Here is an 18,265-nt window from a genome sequence, read left to right on the forward strand (position 1 = left end):
TCCCTTGCAGTGTGAACCCTAGCTGGGGAAGCCAGGAGAGGGAGGAGCAGGAGACTTAGGTTGGGGCGCATGTCCAGTGGAGAAAGCTGACCACATACACCTGAACTGCAGTCATGTTACAAACCAAGATTCCAGTCTAGGCATCTGGAGCTCAGAAACCAATAAATATACCCCCAGCAAGAGGCTGGGGACCTTAGAGCTGCTGGGAAGGGAAGGGGCAATGTGATGGTAGCAACCCAGATTCCTCTGTCTGTTGTCAGGCAATCCCCCTCTGGCCAGATACGGAGGGGCATTGAAGACTAGTCTTTTTTTTGCCACTCCAGTATGATTAAGTGCAGTGTAGAGTTTCAGGGGATCTCAGCATATGGGCCTTTCAGAGATCACACAGTCATATCCAAACCCAAGTACTCAGGGTTCTCAGCTGTGGGGGTCCCTGCAAAGCCGTTAAGGGCAGCCCCTCTATCAGGAGGATCCTGGTCCCAGTAGTAGAGGTTGTCAAAGGCTGGGCTGAAGGCAGTTGGGGAAAGATGAAGGGGACCCCCTCCATGGGGGGCCAAGTACTCAGGGTTCTCCACAGCTGCACCAAAGGTGAATGTGTCTTTTACCACTCCATTCTTCCCCGGAGGAGGCAACTTGGAGCGTTCCAGGGTGGAGCTGGATGGGTGAGGGGGAGTCAGGGTCCCCTCCAGGGGTGAAGGGGGTGGTAGGTGCACCTCTGGCTGGTTCACATATTCTGAAATGTTGAAGAAAAAAAGATCCTGGGTGACAGGGAAATTTAACCATATATTCCTACCAGAAAGAGAATCTTCCTTTCGAGGGGAGAACTTAGACCTTGATTTAGGAAAGGGGAGCACCTTGATTTCCCTTCCTCCCTCCCTAGCTCAAACACTTAAAGAAGAAGGCTCAAAATTTTAGCTCCCAGGTCAGGGTGTTCATACCCGGCAGGGGCCCACAAGCAGGTGGGACAATGTAGCCATCCATCTCAGGGGGCAGTGTTCCTGTGGGGTCCTCAGTGTAGCGCTGCAGGGGGCTGAGGTCTCGAGGAGGAAGTCCTTGTAGCCCCTTAGGGCTCCCTCCAGGGTCCCCATCAAACACATCTGAACCAGTCCCTTCCCAAGGCTCTGCTGAAGATTGGGGAGCATCGTCTTCTGAGCCTTCTAGTCCTCCTGGAAGCTCCCCACCACTCTGGGGACAAAGAATAGGAGATGATTGTGAAGTTGTGAATAAAGGAGTCATTCTTGGCTGGAGGCTTAAGATGGGAGTGTGGCCTGGGAACAGGCTAGGGTTCCCTTCCCAATAGATATTGCCCCCACCCTTACCCTTGTAGAAGAACTTCTGTGTCTTCGGTGGGCAGTGCCCCCAGGACCTGGAGCCAGGGGAGGGTCAGGGCAGAAGAAGCCTTGCTGGGGCACCAGGTACTCTTCTGCATCCACCAAATCACCCATGTCATCTTCTTCCAGCAGTGAGCGGTAGAAAGTGCTGTCCAGGGGGCTGGCTGGGCCAGAATCCTCATTCTAATGAGAGAATGGGGCAATCATACTAACCCCTTCACCAACGTGGTTGCCCCCATCATTGTGTAAAGTTCGGTGGGTGAGATTTCATTGGGAGACAGAAGGTCAGAAAATCCAAGGCAAGGGAGATGACACCACAAAGTTTTATGGAGGAAATGCTGGCTGTAGTATGAGAGATTGGGGAGGAGAAATGGAAGGTTGGGACAAGTATTAAGGAAAATCCTGGGGGGGTGAGGGTGGGGCTCAGGAGTCTTGCTATTCAGTTTTGCACCCTTTCCTCTGTGGACAGAGGGGTGGGATACAGCTTGGGTGCAATTTAGTGTCCTAGTACCTGGATGACCACAAAGCGCTGAGGGTCTCGGGCCATCCGTGAGAATTCAGTAACTAGCTCCCGAAACCGAGGCCGACACTCAGAGTCAATCATCCAACCTGGCATAGAGAAACAAAAGGGGCCTCCTTAGTAACCAAAGAAGTCCATTGGCTCGTCAGGGAGAGAGGAAGCCCGCCACAGTGTTTGAGCTGCCCTTTGGGCCAGGCCTTCCTCTGACTTGCATTCAGGTCCCTCTGTGTCGTAAGGTCAAACCCTGGCTCTGTTACTCACTGGCTGTGTGACTGGGGGAAGTCTCTAGGCCTTACTTTGCTCATCTGTAAATTGAGGGGCCTTTGATTGGATGATCTACAAAGGTCCCTTCCAGCGCAAAATAATTTCTTTAGGATATCTCTCATTTGATCTGCACAATAAGCCTGGGGGGATGCCATTATAGTCCACTTTTTTCTGATGAGGAAACTAAAGCAGAAATGAACCCACAGAAGTTGCTCTGGACATGTCCTTGGGCAGCTCCCTTTATTCAGTACATCATAAAGAGCACCTTCCAAAAATCCTAGTTCAAATCCTGATTCCCATGATTACTAGCCATGTGACCCTGTTAGCTTTTCTGAGCCTCAGTTTCCTCATCTGTAAACTGAGGATAATATACCTACACTCTTTAACTCACAGGAATATCCGGAAGAAAAGGCTTCATTAAGTGTTAAGTTCTCTATAAATGTGAGTAGTGCATTATTATGATTAGAATTATGGTCTAGCCTCCTACATTTGACCATGATCATGTAGACATCGATGGTGCAGACGGGGGGCTGCGGCAGTCGGTCCCCCTTCTCCAGCAAGTCAGGAATCTCTCGGGCAGGAATCCCCTCATATGGTTTAGCCCCAAAGGTCATCAGTTCCCACACTGTCACCCCTGGGAAGAGAAACAGAGAAGTCATTAGAATAGTGGGAATAGGGGCAGTCCTTGAGGCTCAAACCTGGTTGGGGGTGGGTGGGTTATATATAGAGAAAAGAAGGATGGAGGTGGGATGTGTGGATAGGATGGAATCTTCCCTCTTTATCTCTTCCTATTGGGAGAGAAAAGGATCAGCCATGGCCTAGTATTTGGTGGTCTGGCATCCTGGGGCTAATGCCAAGGATGCAAAAAGACATTCTCTCCCCATCCCTATTTTAGCATCACAGACCTGAGAGGAGTTGAGTTGGATGGGAATAAAAGAAAAATTTACTTCAGTCATTCCTACTTGATATTTCCACCAGTTTTGAGGACCAGGTTTCACCCCTCTTGAGTATAGGGGTAATGGTCTCCATCATCTAGCTCTTCTCTGTCCTTATACGAGTCCCCACCCCACTCAACATTGTAACGCAGTAGTCAACTGGCCTTGACGCCAAGAAGACCTGGATTCAAGTTTTACCTCAGATGTATTCTAGATGTATGACCCTGATAAAGTCACTTAACCTCTCAATGCTCTGGGCAACTTTCTAGGACTAAAAATAAAGCTTCAGTGAAGGTGTCAACCTGCTTTGATAGAGAAGTGTCCTATTTGGGAAGTTCCTTTTACTAATAAAATCACAGGTATAATATCTATCCTACACTCCCCAAATCTCCCTTCTTACCACCAACTCCATGCCTTTTTCCTTCCCATGTTACTATAATTTTGCAACATCAAATTACAATAAATCGCAACATTTAACAAATTACACATTTGTTAAACTGTTTGCTAACTTCACTTCCTTACCTCACGGCTATGTGGCACAATGGATAGTGTTGGGCGTGGAGTCGGGAAGTCCTGAGTTCTGATGTGCCCTCAGACACCAACCATATGGTCCTGGCAAGTCACTTGACCTCTATCTGCCTCAATTTCCTCAACTCTATAACAATAGCACCCACCTCCCAGGGCTGTTACGAGCATCTAACAAGATATTTGTAAAGCACTTAGCATACTAGCACATAGTAGGTGCTTAATTAACCCTTGTTTCCTTCATTCCATTCACTTTTCAGCCCCTGCCCCAGCAATCTGGCGTCCAACTCTGCCATTCTACGGAAGCTGCTTTCCTCAGGGCTTCCAGCTCCAAACTGCCAAGTTCGGTGGCCCATCGTCAGCCATCTTCCTCTGTGATCTCCATAGCTTTTGTCCTTGTTGACCGCCCTCCTCTGGGATACTCTTCCCCTCCCTCAGCTTTGGTGCCGCTGCTGTCTCTTGATTCCCCTTCCCTCACTCTGGCTGCTCTTAGTCTCCTTTATTGGTTCGTCGTCCATGCGTTGCCACCCAACTGTGATTGTCCCCCAGTGCCCCGTCCTGGGCCCTCTCATCTTCTCTCTCTACAGTTACACCCATGGTGATCTCATCAGCTTTCATGGGTTCAATTATCTTCTTTATGTAGATGGTTGCCAAATCTGTATATCCAGGCCTAAACTCTCATGAATTCAAGCCTCACGTCACTAACTGCACACTTCCTATGGGCTGCCCTGTCAACTCGTTAAACTCATTATGTTCAAAACAGATCTCATTTCTCCTCATCCAAATTTTCCTGATTCTGTTGAGGACTCCACTCTTCTTCCGGTCGACCAGGTTCACAACCTCCCTTCTTCCTTCTACTTCATCCCTACACCAAATGACTCAGTTCTGCCTCTGTAGTGTCCTTTGCATCTGTGGTGTAGTGGATTGAATGTTAGACCTGGACTTAGATCTGAATTCATATCCAGAATCAGACATTTCCTAGCTGTGAAACCCTGGGCAAATCATTTAATGTTTCTGGGCCTCTTATGTAAAATGAGGGAGGTTGGATGTCAGTGGTCCCTATCTCTGTCTCCTTAGTTCAGATCCTTATCACTCCTTGACTACACTATTGTAGGAATTTCCTGGTTGATTTTGCTTCTGTTCTCTTCCCCTTTCCAATACACAGCTGGCAATACCATTTCCCCAAAGTACAAGTCAATACCCCGCTCAAAAATAGGTCCAGAGATTAAGTGATTTGCCAAAGTCACACAAGAACCCCCTTAGGACAAAATGTAGTCCTCCTTTAATAGGGATATTTTGTCTCTCTCACCATAGCTCCACACATCACTCTGATGGGTGAATCTTCGGCAGAGAATGGACTCCAGTGCCATCCACTTGATGGGGACCTGCATGGGAAAGATAGTTCAGTCACATAGACCATCCCTGAGGCTGGGATGGGGATCCTATGTGTTGCCCACCCAGTGTTACCTCCCCCTTCAACCCCAACTCTCTCCAGCCCCATCACCTTGCCCCCATCTGCATGGTACTCCGTCTCATCAATGTCCAAGAGCCTTGCGAGTCCAAAGTCGGTGATCTTGACATGGTTGGGACTTTTGACCAACACGTTTCTGGCTGCCAGATCTCTATGTACTAGCCGAACCTCCTCCAGGTAGTTCATCCCCTGGGATCAGAGGCAGAGGAGTGGATCTGATGATTTCTGCAGGGCTTCTTGTACCCATCCCACCTTCTCTAGATAATTTTCCTCCCTGCCCAGTTGTGGAGGCACAGAACTGACCCTGGTGAATGCTCCCTCACTTCTAACAGCTCTGCCAATTCAGTCACAGTTTACAAATCCATAGCCTTCTCCCTGAAGCTTGGGGGTGGGGGGAGGGGGCAGCAAAGGAATGGAGAGTACATGCTGGAGCTCATTCATGAACATCTTGGGGGTCGGGAAGGCATGGAGGGCCCATGTTGGGGCTCATCTGTGGAGGTCTTGGGGAAGCTGTGGGAGGATAGCTATCACAGAGAGGCATCCCTGTGACTTTACCTTGGCGATCTGCACACACCAGTTGAGGAGGTCCTGGGAGCAGAGCCGCCCTCGGTTTTCACGCACGTGGTCCAAGAGGCAGCCGTAGGGCATAAGCTGGGTCACCAGCTGCACCGTGGATGTCAGGCAGATGCCCAGAAGGCGAGACACGTATGGAGAGCCAACGCCTGCCATCACGTATGCTTCCTGGAGACCCAAGGGATACTTAGAAGGGGTAGGGATCCCCTCCACCATCCCTACTATTACATTGACCTGGTGTGAGTGTGTGTCTGTGAGGAGGACCAGAACTGGAGAAGGCCGCTCTAACTTCACCCTCCAGAGAAGGAAGATGCTAAAGAACAGCTAATGTGCCTGGGATCAAAGGACTCGGAGCTAGAAGCTATCTTAGACATCATGTAAGCCACCTTCCTCCCCATTTTACAGAGGAGGAAACTGAGGCACAGAGAGACTAAGTCACTTGCCAAAGTCACACTAGCCCTGTTTAGCAATGACAAGATTCCAACTGGGTCTTCTGAATCAAAATTCAATCTTCTTTCCTGAGACCTGACTCTTCCCCAAAGGGCCCCTGTTGTATCCCACATCTTTGGGGGTGGGGAGTGAAGGGGCAAGAACCTTACATCCAAGATCTCCTTGTTGGCTTTGGGGGATGTGTTTTCCCTCAACACCTTGATAGCCACTGGGATCTTCACACTTTCACCATCAGGGATCCAAATACCCTGGGCAAGGGGTAGAAGAGAGGGAATGTGTGAGTTGGAAAGGGAAGGGCAACCCCAACCCTGTTTGTTACCCCTTGAAAAACCCCTCTGGCCCCTTCTCAGCTCTCTGATTTTACCCTTAGGGCTTTGGTTCATACAACTTACCCTATCCCTTTATCAACAGGCCAAACAAATAAGCATTTTTGAAGCTCCTATTATATATATGTTCAAAACTGTAGCGATACAAGTCCCTGCTTTCAAGGGGGTTGCATTCTTTCAGGGAAATATGGACATATATGTAGATATAGTATATATGCAAAGTAAAATACAAGGTAATGGGGGGCAGTTAGGCACTGGAAGCTCAGATGGTCAGGAAAGGCCCCATGTGTAAAGTGGTGCTTATGGGGAACTTGGAAGGAGATGGATTCTACGAATCTGAGCTGAGGAGGGAATGCATTCTAGGCATGGGGCACAGCCCACACATAGGTCTGGAGATTGGAAATGGCATATTATATGTGTGGGATAGCCAACAGGACAGTTTAGCTGTACTACAGAGTTCATTGAGGGGAGTAATTTTTTATATAATAAATCTGGAAAGGAAAACTGGAAAGAGACTGTGAAGGGATTTAAATGCCAAATTATATTTTATCTTAGAGACAATGAGGGGGCCACTGCAGTTTTTTGAAGCAGGGGCATGACATGGTCATACCTCTTCTTTAGGAAAAATCAGTTTGATAACTGTGTGAGGACGGGCTGGAAAAAGGAGAGACATGAAGAAAGGAGCCTAACACAATAGTCCAGGGGAGCTGTGATGAGAGTGGTGATTGTATGAGTGGAGAGAAGGGACAGATGTGAGCTTGTTAGGCAGATAGGATCATGGCAACAGCCTCATTGCCTTTTAGCCCCACCCTCCCTCCTTTGCTTCATTCCCTTTCCCAAGATCTATCTGATGGCATGGGCCAGGGCTAGGGAACCTGTGGCCTGGAGGTCACCTGTGGCCTTCTAGGTCCTTGGGTGCAGCCTTTTGATTTAGTCCAAGTTTTACAGAACAAATCCTTTTATTAAAGGGATTTGTTCTGTAAGGTTTGGATTCAGTCAAAGGACAGCACTTGAGGACTTAGAGGACCACATATGGCTTCAAGGTCACAGGTTCCCCACCCCGCCAAACCTCACCCTAAGCTTTGGCCACCACCCCTTGTAGGCCCTGCCCCCAGGTTAGCCCCACTCCTGACCTTGTAGACTGTGCCGAAAGCCCCAGAACCGAGAACCTTCACTTTCCTCAGCTCAGTCTCTTTTAGGATACGCATCTGAGCTTGGTTGGGCAATGCTCCGCTAGGCGTCAGGGGTTCCACCAGCTAGGGATGGAAGGGAAGTTGTCACAGCCGCCAAAGGGATGGCTCCATCTGCCCCTCTCGGCTCCCTCCCCTCTCACCTCGGTCTCCTGTAGGAGCCTTCTCATGGTGTGTTTCCGTTCCTTCTGTTTTCGACGCTTAATCAAGATGCCGATGATCAGGCCTATGATGAGGGCTAGGAGCACCCCAACCACCCCAGCAATGATGGAGGTCACAGGGCTGGAGGGAGACATGGGAGAAGGAGAGAGGCGAGATCATACCTACCAGGCCCCATAATAGCAGTGGCTTCTCGTTGTGTGAAGGAGGGTGGGGATGGAGGGGAGGTTACCGGGCTGGGCCATTTGGATGATGGGGCCACAGCCACAAACTGAAGGTTAGAGGTGACTGCTTGGGCTTGGGTGGGTAGGAACAATGAAAGTGAAAGGTCCTCTGGGGTGGGAGCAGGAGGGTTGACTGGGTGAAGGCCATTTTATGTTGTTAGCATACAGGAAAGCCATCCTAGGGCCCAATGCCCCTTCTGAGGGATCTCCTAGCAACCGAACACACCTGAGTTTCTGCTCAGCAGGACAGCCTTTGTCATCCAGTACCGTACAGCTGCAGGAAAAGATATGTTATCCTGGAGATCCCCAAAACTGGAGGGAGGCTCCCCACCCCAAGCACCACCATGTATTTCCCCCTTCTCTGACCTACAGTAGAGGAGATGGGAATTAGGATAGGAAGAGCACCAAACCCCCATTTTCCCACCCCAGTCTTTAACAGGAAGTTTCAGAGGAGTCAGGGTAGACAGCAATGTCCTTTCACAGTAAGTTTCAGAGAATACCCTCCCCCCCGAAATTACCACCTTTAGTCTCTGATTCCCCCATGCAAAAATAAAAGTCTAAGGTAGAGGGAAACACAGGTTGCTCCATCCCCAACACTGCAGTAAGTGCGCCCGAACTCACGAGTGGGTACAGTTGGTGGGGCAGGTCTGGCAAATGCCCTCCTCATCTGGGTACTTCCAGATAGGTATGAAGGAGAGGTCAGACTTCACACCACTGGGGCATCGGGCCACACAGGCTGGCGGGTCCTTGAAGTGTGCACAGGCTACACATTTGTCAGCTTCCTAAAAGTACAGAGGAGAAAGGGTTGGGGGTTGGCCTCAGGAGTCGGGGGAGGGTATAGGGACACACAGTCAGGAGGGAAAGCCAGACACTTTTCCTTTTAGAAAACTGAAGCCTCACCTTGGGACTTTCACACCCTTCCTTTGACCTAGCAATTCCCCAGACCCAGCACAAACATTAGTCTGTCCTGTTAATTATGTTAATCATTAAGAACCAGTGAATTTTATCAGTATAGATCCTCTTTCTACTGATGGGAAGGTTGAGAAAACCAAGGCCATCTGCCAGGCCAACTGCCAGACCAGCCAAGAGTCCCCTCTTCTCATGATTCCATACCACAAATCTAGCTCACTTCATTCTCTAACCTCCTCATCTAGTCTCTGGGAAAGAGATCGCCTTCTTGTCAAGGGCAACCAACCCTTCTCTGCCCTTGATTCTGTCACCTCCCATGTCCTCCCAGAGCAGACCCCTTTGATCATTCCTCTTCAGACTCGTTATCTACAGGCTCCTGCCCCTTTGCCTACAAACAGGCCCAGGTCTTAAAAACCCTTTAGCTGGCCCCTTTCACCCTCCCTCAAGCTATTGTCCATTTGAAGCTGTTTCCAGCACTATAGCAAAGATTCTAACAAAAGTACTTCTCACCTCCCACTTACTTCTCAACCTTTTGCTTTTTGGCTTCTGACCCTGTCACTCTGCAGAGGCTGCTCTCTCCAAGGTCACCTGTAACCTAACTGCTCATTTCCCAGTTTTGTTTTCCCTTCTTGACCTCGTGGTAGCTTTTGACACTTGTTGACCCTTCCCTCCTCCTGAATACTCTATCCATTTGTGCCTTTGAAGGCACTGGCTTTCTGTCAGATCTTTCTCATCTCTTTTGTGGGGGTCACCAAACCCCACACTCCCCTTTAGGCAGTACACGTACAAGGCTCCATCCAGAGCCCTCCTCTGTGTGCATGTCTGTCTCTTTCCGTGTGTGTGTGTGTGTGTGTGTGTGTGTGTGTGTGTGTGTGTGTGTGAGGGTCTGCTTTTTCTGTCTCTGTGTCTGTCTTTCCCTGTCTCTCTGTCTCTCTCCATTCTCCTAGTGGTCTGTCTCATCAAGCTCTCATGGTTTCCTTCTTCCTGAATTTGCCCTATATTGCCAACTATCTACCAGACTTCTCCAGTTGGATGCCCTGTAAGCATCTCATAATCATTATGTACTAAATGGACCTCAGTACCTGCCCTCATAAACCCTCTGTTCTTCCAAGCTTTCTGCCTTTGGGTCTCCACCATCCCTCCAGCCGCTGCAGTTCACAACCTCAGAGTCAGCAAGTTGATTCTGTCTCCACAATCCTTCCCCTTTCTCTACTTCCACAGACACTACTAAGTGTAGGCCTCATGACCTCTTGCCTCGATTATTGCAGTAGCCCCCTAATTGATCTCCCTGCTTCCAGTCTCTTTCTTCTCTCTAGTATGTCACTTCTGTTCAGTCATTTCCTTTGTGTCCGACTCTTTGTGACCCCATTTGTCAAAGATCCTGGAGTGGTTTGCTTTTTCCTTTTCCAGCTCATTTTACAGATGAGGAAACTGAGGCCAACAGGGTTGAGTGACTTGCCCAGGGTCATACAGCTAGTAAGTGTCTGAGCTAATAAGAATCTTGCTGACTCCAGGTTCGCTACTCTATCTGCTGTGCCACTTAGCTGCCCTCAGCCCTCCCTCACTGTAATCCAATTCACTTGCAAGTCATGGCATCACCTCCCTGATATCATGGTCCTCTTTGAAAATGAAGGACAAACGACCACAACAACAACAACAACAGCTGCCCATAGTCTGTCCTTCACATAGCTGCCAAAATAATCTTCCTTTAAGTACAGGGCTGACCATATTACCTGCCCTGCTCAGAAAAAATCTTCAGTAGTTTCCTATTGCTTCCAGGAGAGTTCAGGAAAACCCCTCCTCTTTAAAATGGCTGTCACTTGCCTCTCCAGAATGACCTCCAGTAGACTGTGAGCTCCATGCAGACAGGGACTGTCTTTTAACTCTTTTTTTTTTTTTTTCGTTAGGCAATGGGGTTAAGTGACTTGCCCAGGGGCACACAGCTAGTGTTATGTGTCTGAAGCTAGATTTGAACTCGGGTCCTCCCAAATCCAGAGACAGTGCTCTATCCACTGCGCCACCTAGCTGCCCCCCTTTTAACTATCTTTGTACCCCCACCGCTTAGTTCAGTGCCTAGCACATAATCAGCAGGGATTAAATGCTTATTGACTGATTCACTGACCTCATATTATCACCCTTCACACACGTGTTCTAGGAAAGAGAGCTGGCCTGATCTTGAGATTCCATCTCCCATTTCCAAGCCTTTCAAAGCTGTCCTCTATCTCTCTGAAATGCATTTATGTCTTCCTCATCTCTGCTTCTCAGAAACTTTTTTCCCTCAAGGATAAATTTAAGGACCATCTCCTATGTGATGAAGATTTCCCTAATCCCTAGCCACTAGTGGTCACTCTCTCCCCAAATTACCCTGTACTAATGGATTTGCATATGTGTTCTTTCCTTCCTGTAGAAGGTAAGCTCCCCCAAGGGCAGGAACAATTTTTTTTTTCCTATATCAGTATCTAAAGAATGTAGTACTATACCTAGCCCATAGTAGGTGCTGTTGAACTGAGAACAACTGAATCAGATGATATCTTAATAGAAAGTCTTTGAAAGCCAGAACTGAAAAATGTACATTATCCCTTCCACATGGAGACTTTCCCCACTGTGGTTTCAATCTATCGCAGTTTGGCCTAAGAAATTAAATGGGAATTTTGGGGGAGTTTTGCAGAAGTCACAGACAATATGTGAAGGCTGGCAGAGGACACAGAAAAAGTTTAAAAACTCAGAAATGCATAGAATATATGTATTGTATAGTATTGTATGAAATCATCAACATATTTTATCTTTTAATACCATAATAATTCAGACTTTTTCTCTGGTACAAAGGAAAGGCCAAAAAACTTTACGCAGATTTTACAGATTAAGGGGGCACCAAGGTCATAACTGCCTCCTCCCCGCAAGATGTGGAAGGGATAACTATTCATCTCTTTCTAACCTGGAGCTCCTCTAAACTTAGCTTAGCTTGGTCCTCAGATAACAAGACATCCAACCCAGACCTAGGTTAAAGCCTTTCCAGAGCTTTACTGGTGTACTGGCCATTGAGAACCTAGGACCAGCTCCATGCCACAATGGCACCAGAGGAGAACTTTAGTGGATGTGATAATTCTACTGCTAATAGTTCATATTTATAGATGTGCTTTAGGGATGACAAAGAACTTTCCTCCCAACAATCCTGCACGTGGCAAGTGGCAATCCAAGGCAAGTGGCACAAATATTACTTCCTGTAAGCAGAGCCAAGGAAACCACACACACACAATAAAGACAGCGATAAAGATGCAAAGAACAGCCACCACAAAACCATGGAAAACAAAGGCTGCAAAACTGGGCCCTGCTAACCTTCCCTTTTTCAGGGGTAGGGGTGGGGTGGGAGAGGTACACAGGTGTGGAATGTGGCATATATTGTTAGGTGGCTTTTTTTTTAATTTTAATTAACTTATTTTGAATTATCAGCAATCACTTCCATAAACTTATGAGTTTTAAATTTTTCTCCCCCTCCCTCCCCAAGATGGCGCACAATCTGATATAGGCTATACATATACATTCCTATTAAACATATTTTCACATTAGTGATGTTGTAAGTAAGAATTAGAACCAATAGGAGGAATGGGTGGCTTTTTTTAATGTACTGAGCAGTTTTATTGAATTTTTTTTGCTTCTTTTTTTTTTAATCCTTTGTTATAAGGCAGGGCCCTCAGGAAGACGGAGATGGAAGAATGGGGGGGGGAGAATTTAGATAATGTAAAAACAAAAGTTATCAATAAAATTTAAAAAAAAAGAAAATCTTGCAAAGTTACAAAGAACAAGCTTGGCCCCAAGGAAAAGATGTGAGAAGACACCTTTCTTCCCTCATTCCTTTGCAGAGGTTAGGGAGGTGGGAGGGTGAAGAAGGCAGTCTATGAACATGGAACATTGTATATGTTGTCAGATTTTTAAAATATATATATATAATTTATTTATTATATTATTTTTATATATATTTACATTATATATATAAAATATACATATTAATCAAAGACAAAGATCCAAGACATTTCCAAAGGACCCACTATGAAGACTGCTATCCACCTCTTGAGAGAGAATTGATAAACTCTTGAGTGTAGATTAAAGATTAAATTTTTTCACTTTCTTCATTTTTCTTGTTTTTTTATGTGTGTGTTTTCTTTTGCAGTGTGTGTGTGTGTGTGTGTGTGTGTGTGTGTACATATATATCGGTTTTGCTGATTTTTTCTCTTTTAAAATCTTTGTGATAAAGTATGGGGCAAAAGAAAATGCTAGGGAAAATGTAGGCATATAAAAATGAGGTGCCAATAACATTTTATCTTTTAAACAAGAAATATTATTTCCCTATTTTACACATAAGGAAACAGAGAGGGAAAGTTATTCACCCAAGGTCATACAGATGTAAGCAACAGAGCTAGAATTTAAATCCAAGTCTCTTCTGACTTTAAGAGCAGGGTTCTTTCTGTTACACTGTGTTGCCTAGAACCAATGGGTAGGTGCACTTGGTATCTCTCATGCATTTACCATCTTCTAACAAATTATATTTATTTGTGTATGTTATCTAGAGTCATAGATTTAGAGCTAGAAGAGACCTTAGAGGTCATTTAATCCAACTCTTTCATTTACAGATGGGGAAACTGATGCCCAGAGAGTTTACCTGAGGTCACATAGAAGCAGAATTTGAACCCAACTCCTCCAAATACAAATTCATTAAGCTGTAATATCCTCCATGAGATGTAATACAGTGCCTTTATACATAATAGTGTATAAAGTAGTAGTATAAAGTATATAGTAGTACACATTTAATATATGTGCATTGAATGAATGAAGTGACAAGGTGGCAGCTTTCAGCTCCATTGAAGAATTCCCTAATAATTAGAGCTATTAAAAAACTGAGCCAGGTCTCTTGTAAGGGAGTAAGCTCCCTGTTCCTGGAGTTGTTCAAGCAGCAGGTGAATGAGCACTTGTCAAAGATACCGTAGGATGGATCCAAACATCAGTTCAGTGTTAGAATCCATAGTATTGGGGGAAAGTAGAGATCTGGGAGCTGTAGGAGACGGGTTCAATCCGAGGCTTTGTCACTGTAGTAGCCACGTGACTTTGGGCAGGTCATTTAACTTTTAGGAGCTTTGGTTTCTTGAGCTGTAAAATTCTTTAAAAATAATACTAGCCAGCATTTTATATAGTACTTTGAGGTTTGCAGAGCATCTAGGTGGTGTAGTGCATAGAGCACTAAACCTTAAGTCAGGAAGACCTGAGTTCAAATCCTGCCTTAGACACTTATTAGCTGTATGTACCCTGGGCAAATCACTTAACCCTGTTTGCCTCAGTTTCCTCATCTGTAAAATGAGCTGGGGAAGGAAATGGCAAACCACTCCAGTATCTTTGCCAAGAAAACCCCAAATGGGGTCACAAGGAGTCAGACATGAGGGGAAAAAACGACTGAACAACAAACTTTTAAACACCATCTTCTCAGGGGGCAGCTAGGTGGCGCAATGGATTCAGGAGGACATGAGTTCAAATGTGGCCCCAGACACATAACACTTACTAGCTGTGTGCCCCTGGGCAAGTCACTTAACCCCCATTGCCCAACCAAAAAACAAAACAAACAAATACCATCTTCTTTCTAGGTTATAGAGACACAATGCCCAAGTCTGTCAGTGGCACATTGTCATCCCCTATGCTGACAGAAGCACATCCTCAAAGTAGCGACAGACAATGCCTTTCAAATCTGAGAGTCTCGGGACTCTTCCAGGAAGTCCTCCTAGATTCTTTATTACTCTGAATTCTGCCTATTCTCCAAATACACTATCTGACCCCAGCCTGGGGCACAGGTGGGGATCAGACCCCAGAATAGTGCCCCACCCCTGCCAGCCTCTTACCGATCCAAAGCAGGTCTCAGTGCTGTTCTGGGGCTGGCACTCCTCATGGCACGGGAAGCAGCGCCTCTCCTTTACATATTCTCGGGGGTAACTGCAGGGTGGGAAGTGGGTAGAGAAAGTGAGCAAGGCAAAGCCACGGAGGAGTGAGAGCTTCCCTTTCCCTTTCCCCATCATCCATTTCCCCAGCCCTTCCTTACCCCTGCATGACCCGGCACTCCTCCACACACTCCTGCCCTCGGAGAAATTGGCTGCAGTTGAGACACTGAGTTGGTCCAGGGCCCCAGCAGTGCCCCTGAGCACACAGGGAGTAGCACGCTAGTCCCTCCCTTGCTATGGGAGAAGAATGAAGGCAAATCAAACCCAGAGAGGACCTGGGTACTTCAAGGACCTCACCCTAGGCCCGGTAACTTCTTGGGAAAGGTCACTTGGGAACCCAGGAAACTTCCAGGGGTCAAAGTGGAAAGAAAGAGAGAATCGCCAGCGTCACAGAGAGACGCAAGCTGGCGTTTGGCCAAGACTGGCAATGATGCTGAGGGGGCAGTGCCAGACTAGTGTTTAGCAAAAGCAGGTGTGCATACCAGGCACAGGAGGCAGCCAGCTCAGTGGGCATCTGGGTTAGTCCCCAGAGAGCCTGGCACCAGATATCGGGGAGTATCAGAAAGGCTACCCAGATGTGAGTGCCTTGGAGAGGATGGGAAAAAGAATGAAGGCATTGGAGGGAGGGGATGCCTGCCTTACCACACTCATGGGCAGGTTGGTTGGCACTGTAGAGCAGGGCCTGGCGGGGGTTGCGGAAGAGCTGGTTCCAAGGCACCGTGTGGACAAAGCATAGGTGTGCATTGTGATGGATGAGTGCCAACCCACTGCCCAGCTCTCTCAGTGACCGCAGCCCCAGCCAGCCAATACTCAGATGCTCCAGGGTCAGGGAGTAGACACCACTGCAAGGAGAAGGGTGGGTGCTCAGCTGACGGGCACCAGTAACACTATTCCATCTGGGGCTATCTTTGGTCCTCATTCCTTCCCAGAAATATGCCTCCATTAACCTGCCTCTCTGCTGCCTCTGGGCCCTCCCACATGCTCCTGCTTGAATCTTCTCCCCCAAGAAAGTACACACTGCTAGTATTCTGGCTACAGGCTCTCCAAACCTCCCCCTCCCTGCCCCTTCTTATTTATCCTCTCCTGCGCAGCTCCCTCTCTCCCCTGCGATTCTGTGTGACCCACAGCCCAATACTCACTTGTGCAACACCCTTCCTCTGATCACCCTTAGGTTCTGAAAGATGCTGAGGTCAGGGAGGCTGTCAGGCCAGGCTGAGAAGTACAGGTAGCCTGAGGGCAGTAGGGTAGTTGGTGTGAGATAATGACTGGGCAACACAGAGGATACCCCCAACAGGGCCTGCCCCCAGGTCAGCCCACCATAGAGAAGACCTGGGTGAAAGAAGCCCAAGACCCAAGGGGAGAGGGTACTGAGGGATAGGCAGGGATATGCCCACCTGTGATCTCCTCCAGGTTCTCAAAGACCTTGAGGTCTTCAGGCATTAGTGGAGATGTATTGGTGGCCAAGTCCCTGGGAGAGGGAGATGGAGGAATTGACAAAGGTCATCCATGCAGGGAGGTGACAGAGGAAGTGCTCCAAGCCAGCCATCCTTCTTCCCTGATTATTTAATGCCTCGTCTCCCAAATTCAAAGCCCTCCCCCAGCCCCATCATTGCCCATTTCAGAACCACCTCCAGAACCGCCTGCTCCCCTTCCCTAAGCACCATGCCCAATCTGAGATACCCATTCTAACACTTGTGTGCCCATCCCATGCCTACCCTGCGAAGGTCTCAGGCAGGAAGGCCAGGCTTCCAAAGATCTTCTTGCAGCCAGCAAAGTCTTGGATGTTGGTGCTGTTGACAGCTCTCACTGACCGCAAGTGCCCCATGCCCAGCCCATAACACACTGGAGGGAATGTGGCAGAGGGGTGGAGTAAGGTGCGTGTCTTAGTCATGGCACCCAACTCCCCTAATTTATAGCCCCAAGGGGCTGGGCATGAGTCAGAGGAATCATAGACTCATATTGTTAGAGTGAGGTGAGACTTAGAGATTGCCCAGTCCAATTCCCCCATTTTACAGAGGAGAAAACTGAGGGCTGGATTCACACAGCTAGTGAATAGGAAAGCTTGGCTTTGAGACTAGGTCTCCTCAGTCAAAATCCACAGGTTCAGGGTTTCTGAACTTCAAGATCCCACCCCATCATCCAAAAAGCAGAATAAAGGGGCTTCTGGGAGGAAGAGGAAGAGAAGCCTTGGATGTGAGGAGGTGTTGGAGATAGGAGACAAGTGGGAAGGATGGCTGAGTTAGGTTAGAATGGGTAAGAGTTTACCTGGGTTGTGATCATTTATAGATTGGCAAGGGGGGCGGGGTGCAACCTGGGGTGAGGACTGGGGACCAGTGGAGCCTGGAGCTCTGGGGGGGTGTCTTGAGTCTAGCGAGAAAAGCTGGTCCGGAGAGGGCAGAGATACCTTTGGGGCAGGCCTTGCTGCACTTCTCACACCGATGAGTCCCATCCTCGGCAGTCACCTCTTGGCTGTGGAGAGGACACACAAGGGTGCAGGATGTGGAGCCCACATCTGTCGCCAGGTAGTTATCTGGAAAGAATAGAGGACACAGGCTAGGACACTTCAATCTGATCTCATTCTTCCCAGAGAAAATACAGCTTGGGGGACCAACCCATTGACCCTTGGAGAGGAGGGGGTCTCAGTGGCCTGGGCCCCACTTCCCCTTACCCAATTACTGTCTGGGGTGCATGCTTCACCTTTAATAGGGTCCCTTAGACTAATCCCCTCCTCTCCCACATCTGAGACACTCACAGGGACATGATTTCACACAACTGGACCCAAAGGTGTATCGCCCATCAGGATTAGGCATTGATTCAAAGGTGTCTGAGTTGTAGATGACCAGCGGTGGGCAGTGCTGCTCACAGATGCCACTGTGGTTGAAGTGGAGGCAGGCCTGACAGGGTTAGGGGCCAGGGACAGGCATAAGAGGCAGAATATGTTGAGTATCAGGGCAAAGTCTAGAACCATCCCACACCCCTAGGTACCCACCCTCACACCAGCATCTTGGGGAAGGTAAGCATGCTGAACCATCCAGGAGATAACATGGTTTTAGAGGAGGGTAATGCCAGGCAAGGTGCCCAATTCCCCCTCTCATCCTTGCCCGAGCATTGCCCTGGGCCAGGCCAAGGAGCTGAGATAGAATACTACAACACCCCGGTCTTCGGGAGAAGTGAGCAAAAAGGTGAGTAAGTCAAGTGGGCAAACAGGTGGGCAAAAGAGCAGGTGGAAAGTGCAAGGGGGCATTAGTATAATGCCAGGTGGGCACCTACCAGGCAGTCAGAATGCTTGGGGCCAGTGCAGCCAGCAGCACACTGTTCATGGCAACAGTCTGTGGGGAGAGGCCCCTTGCAGCGGGCACAGCCACTGGCGCAGATTGTACTGGTCACTGTTGGTGAGGGAGGAAGGCCAG

At 48.1% G+C, this 18,265-nt stretch overlaps 1 protein-coding gene across 1 annotated transcript in view; it reads right to left on the minus strand.

The window, feature by feature from the left end:
- Positions 1-6: 6 nt before the first annotated feature.
- ERBB2 (erb-b2 receptor tyrosine kinase 2) overlaps positions 7-18,265 on the minus strand; it is a 31,740-nt gene continuing 13,481 nt past the window's right edge. Inside the window, exons 6-27 of the mRNA XM_027873114.1 lie at positions 18,126-18,241; positions 17,608-17,749; positions 17,260-17,385; positions 16,571-16,697; positions 16,250-16,323; positions 15,995-16,085; positions 15,498-15,697; positions 14,957-15,089; positions 14,760-14,850; positions 8,590-8,750; positions 8,195-8,242; positions 7,729-7,867; positions 7,529-7,651; positions 6,219-6,317; positions 5,602-5,787; positions 5,080-5,235; positions 4,885-4,960; positions 2,603-2,749; positions 1,843-1,940; positions 1,320-1,514; positions 939-1,185; positions 7-733 (exon numbers count right to left, since the gene is read on the minus strand). Of these exons, the coding sequence (XP_027728915.1) occupies positions 381-733; positions 939-1,185; positions 1,320-1,514; positions 1,843-1,940; positions 2,603-2,749; positions 4,885-4,960; positions 5,080-5,235; positions 5,602-5,787; positions 6,219-6,317; positions 7,529-7,651; positions 7,729-7,867; positions 8,195-8,242; positions 8,590-8,750; positions 14,760-14,850; positions 14,957-15,089; positions 15,498-15,697; positions 15,995-16,085; positions 16,250-16,323; positions 16,571-16,697; positions 17,260-17,385; positions 17,608-17,749; positions 18,126-18,241 (3,128 nt within the window). The 3' untranslated portion in view covers positions 7-380. The remainder of the gene's footprint in view (positions 734-938; positions 1,186-1,319; positions 1,515-1,842; positions 1,941-2,602; positions 2,750-4,884; positions 4,961-5,079; positions 5,236-5,601; positions 5,788-6,218; positions 6,318-7,528; positions 7,652-7,728; positions 7,868-8,194; positions 8,243-8,589; positions 8,751-14,759; positions 14,851-14,956; positions 15,090-15,497; positions 15,698-15,994; positions 16,086-16,249; positions 16,324-16,570; positions 16,698-17,259; positions 17,386-17,607; positions 17,750-18,125; positions 18,242-18,265) is intronic.

Source organism: Vombatus ursinus, unplaced genomic scaffold, assembly GCF_900497805.2.
Source record: "Vombatus ursinus unplaced genomic scaffold, bare-nosed wombat genome assembly UNPS02014801.1, whole genome shotgun sequence".
Lineage (NCBI taxonomy): Eukaryota > Metazoa > Chordata > Mammalia > Diprotodontia > Vombatidae > Vombatus > Vombatus ursinus.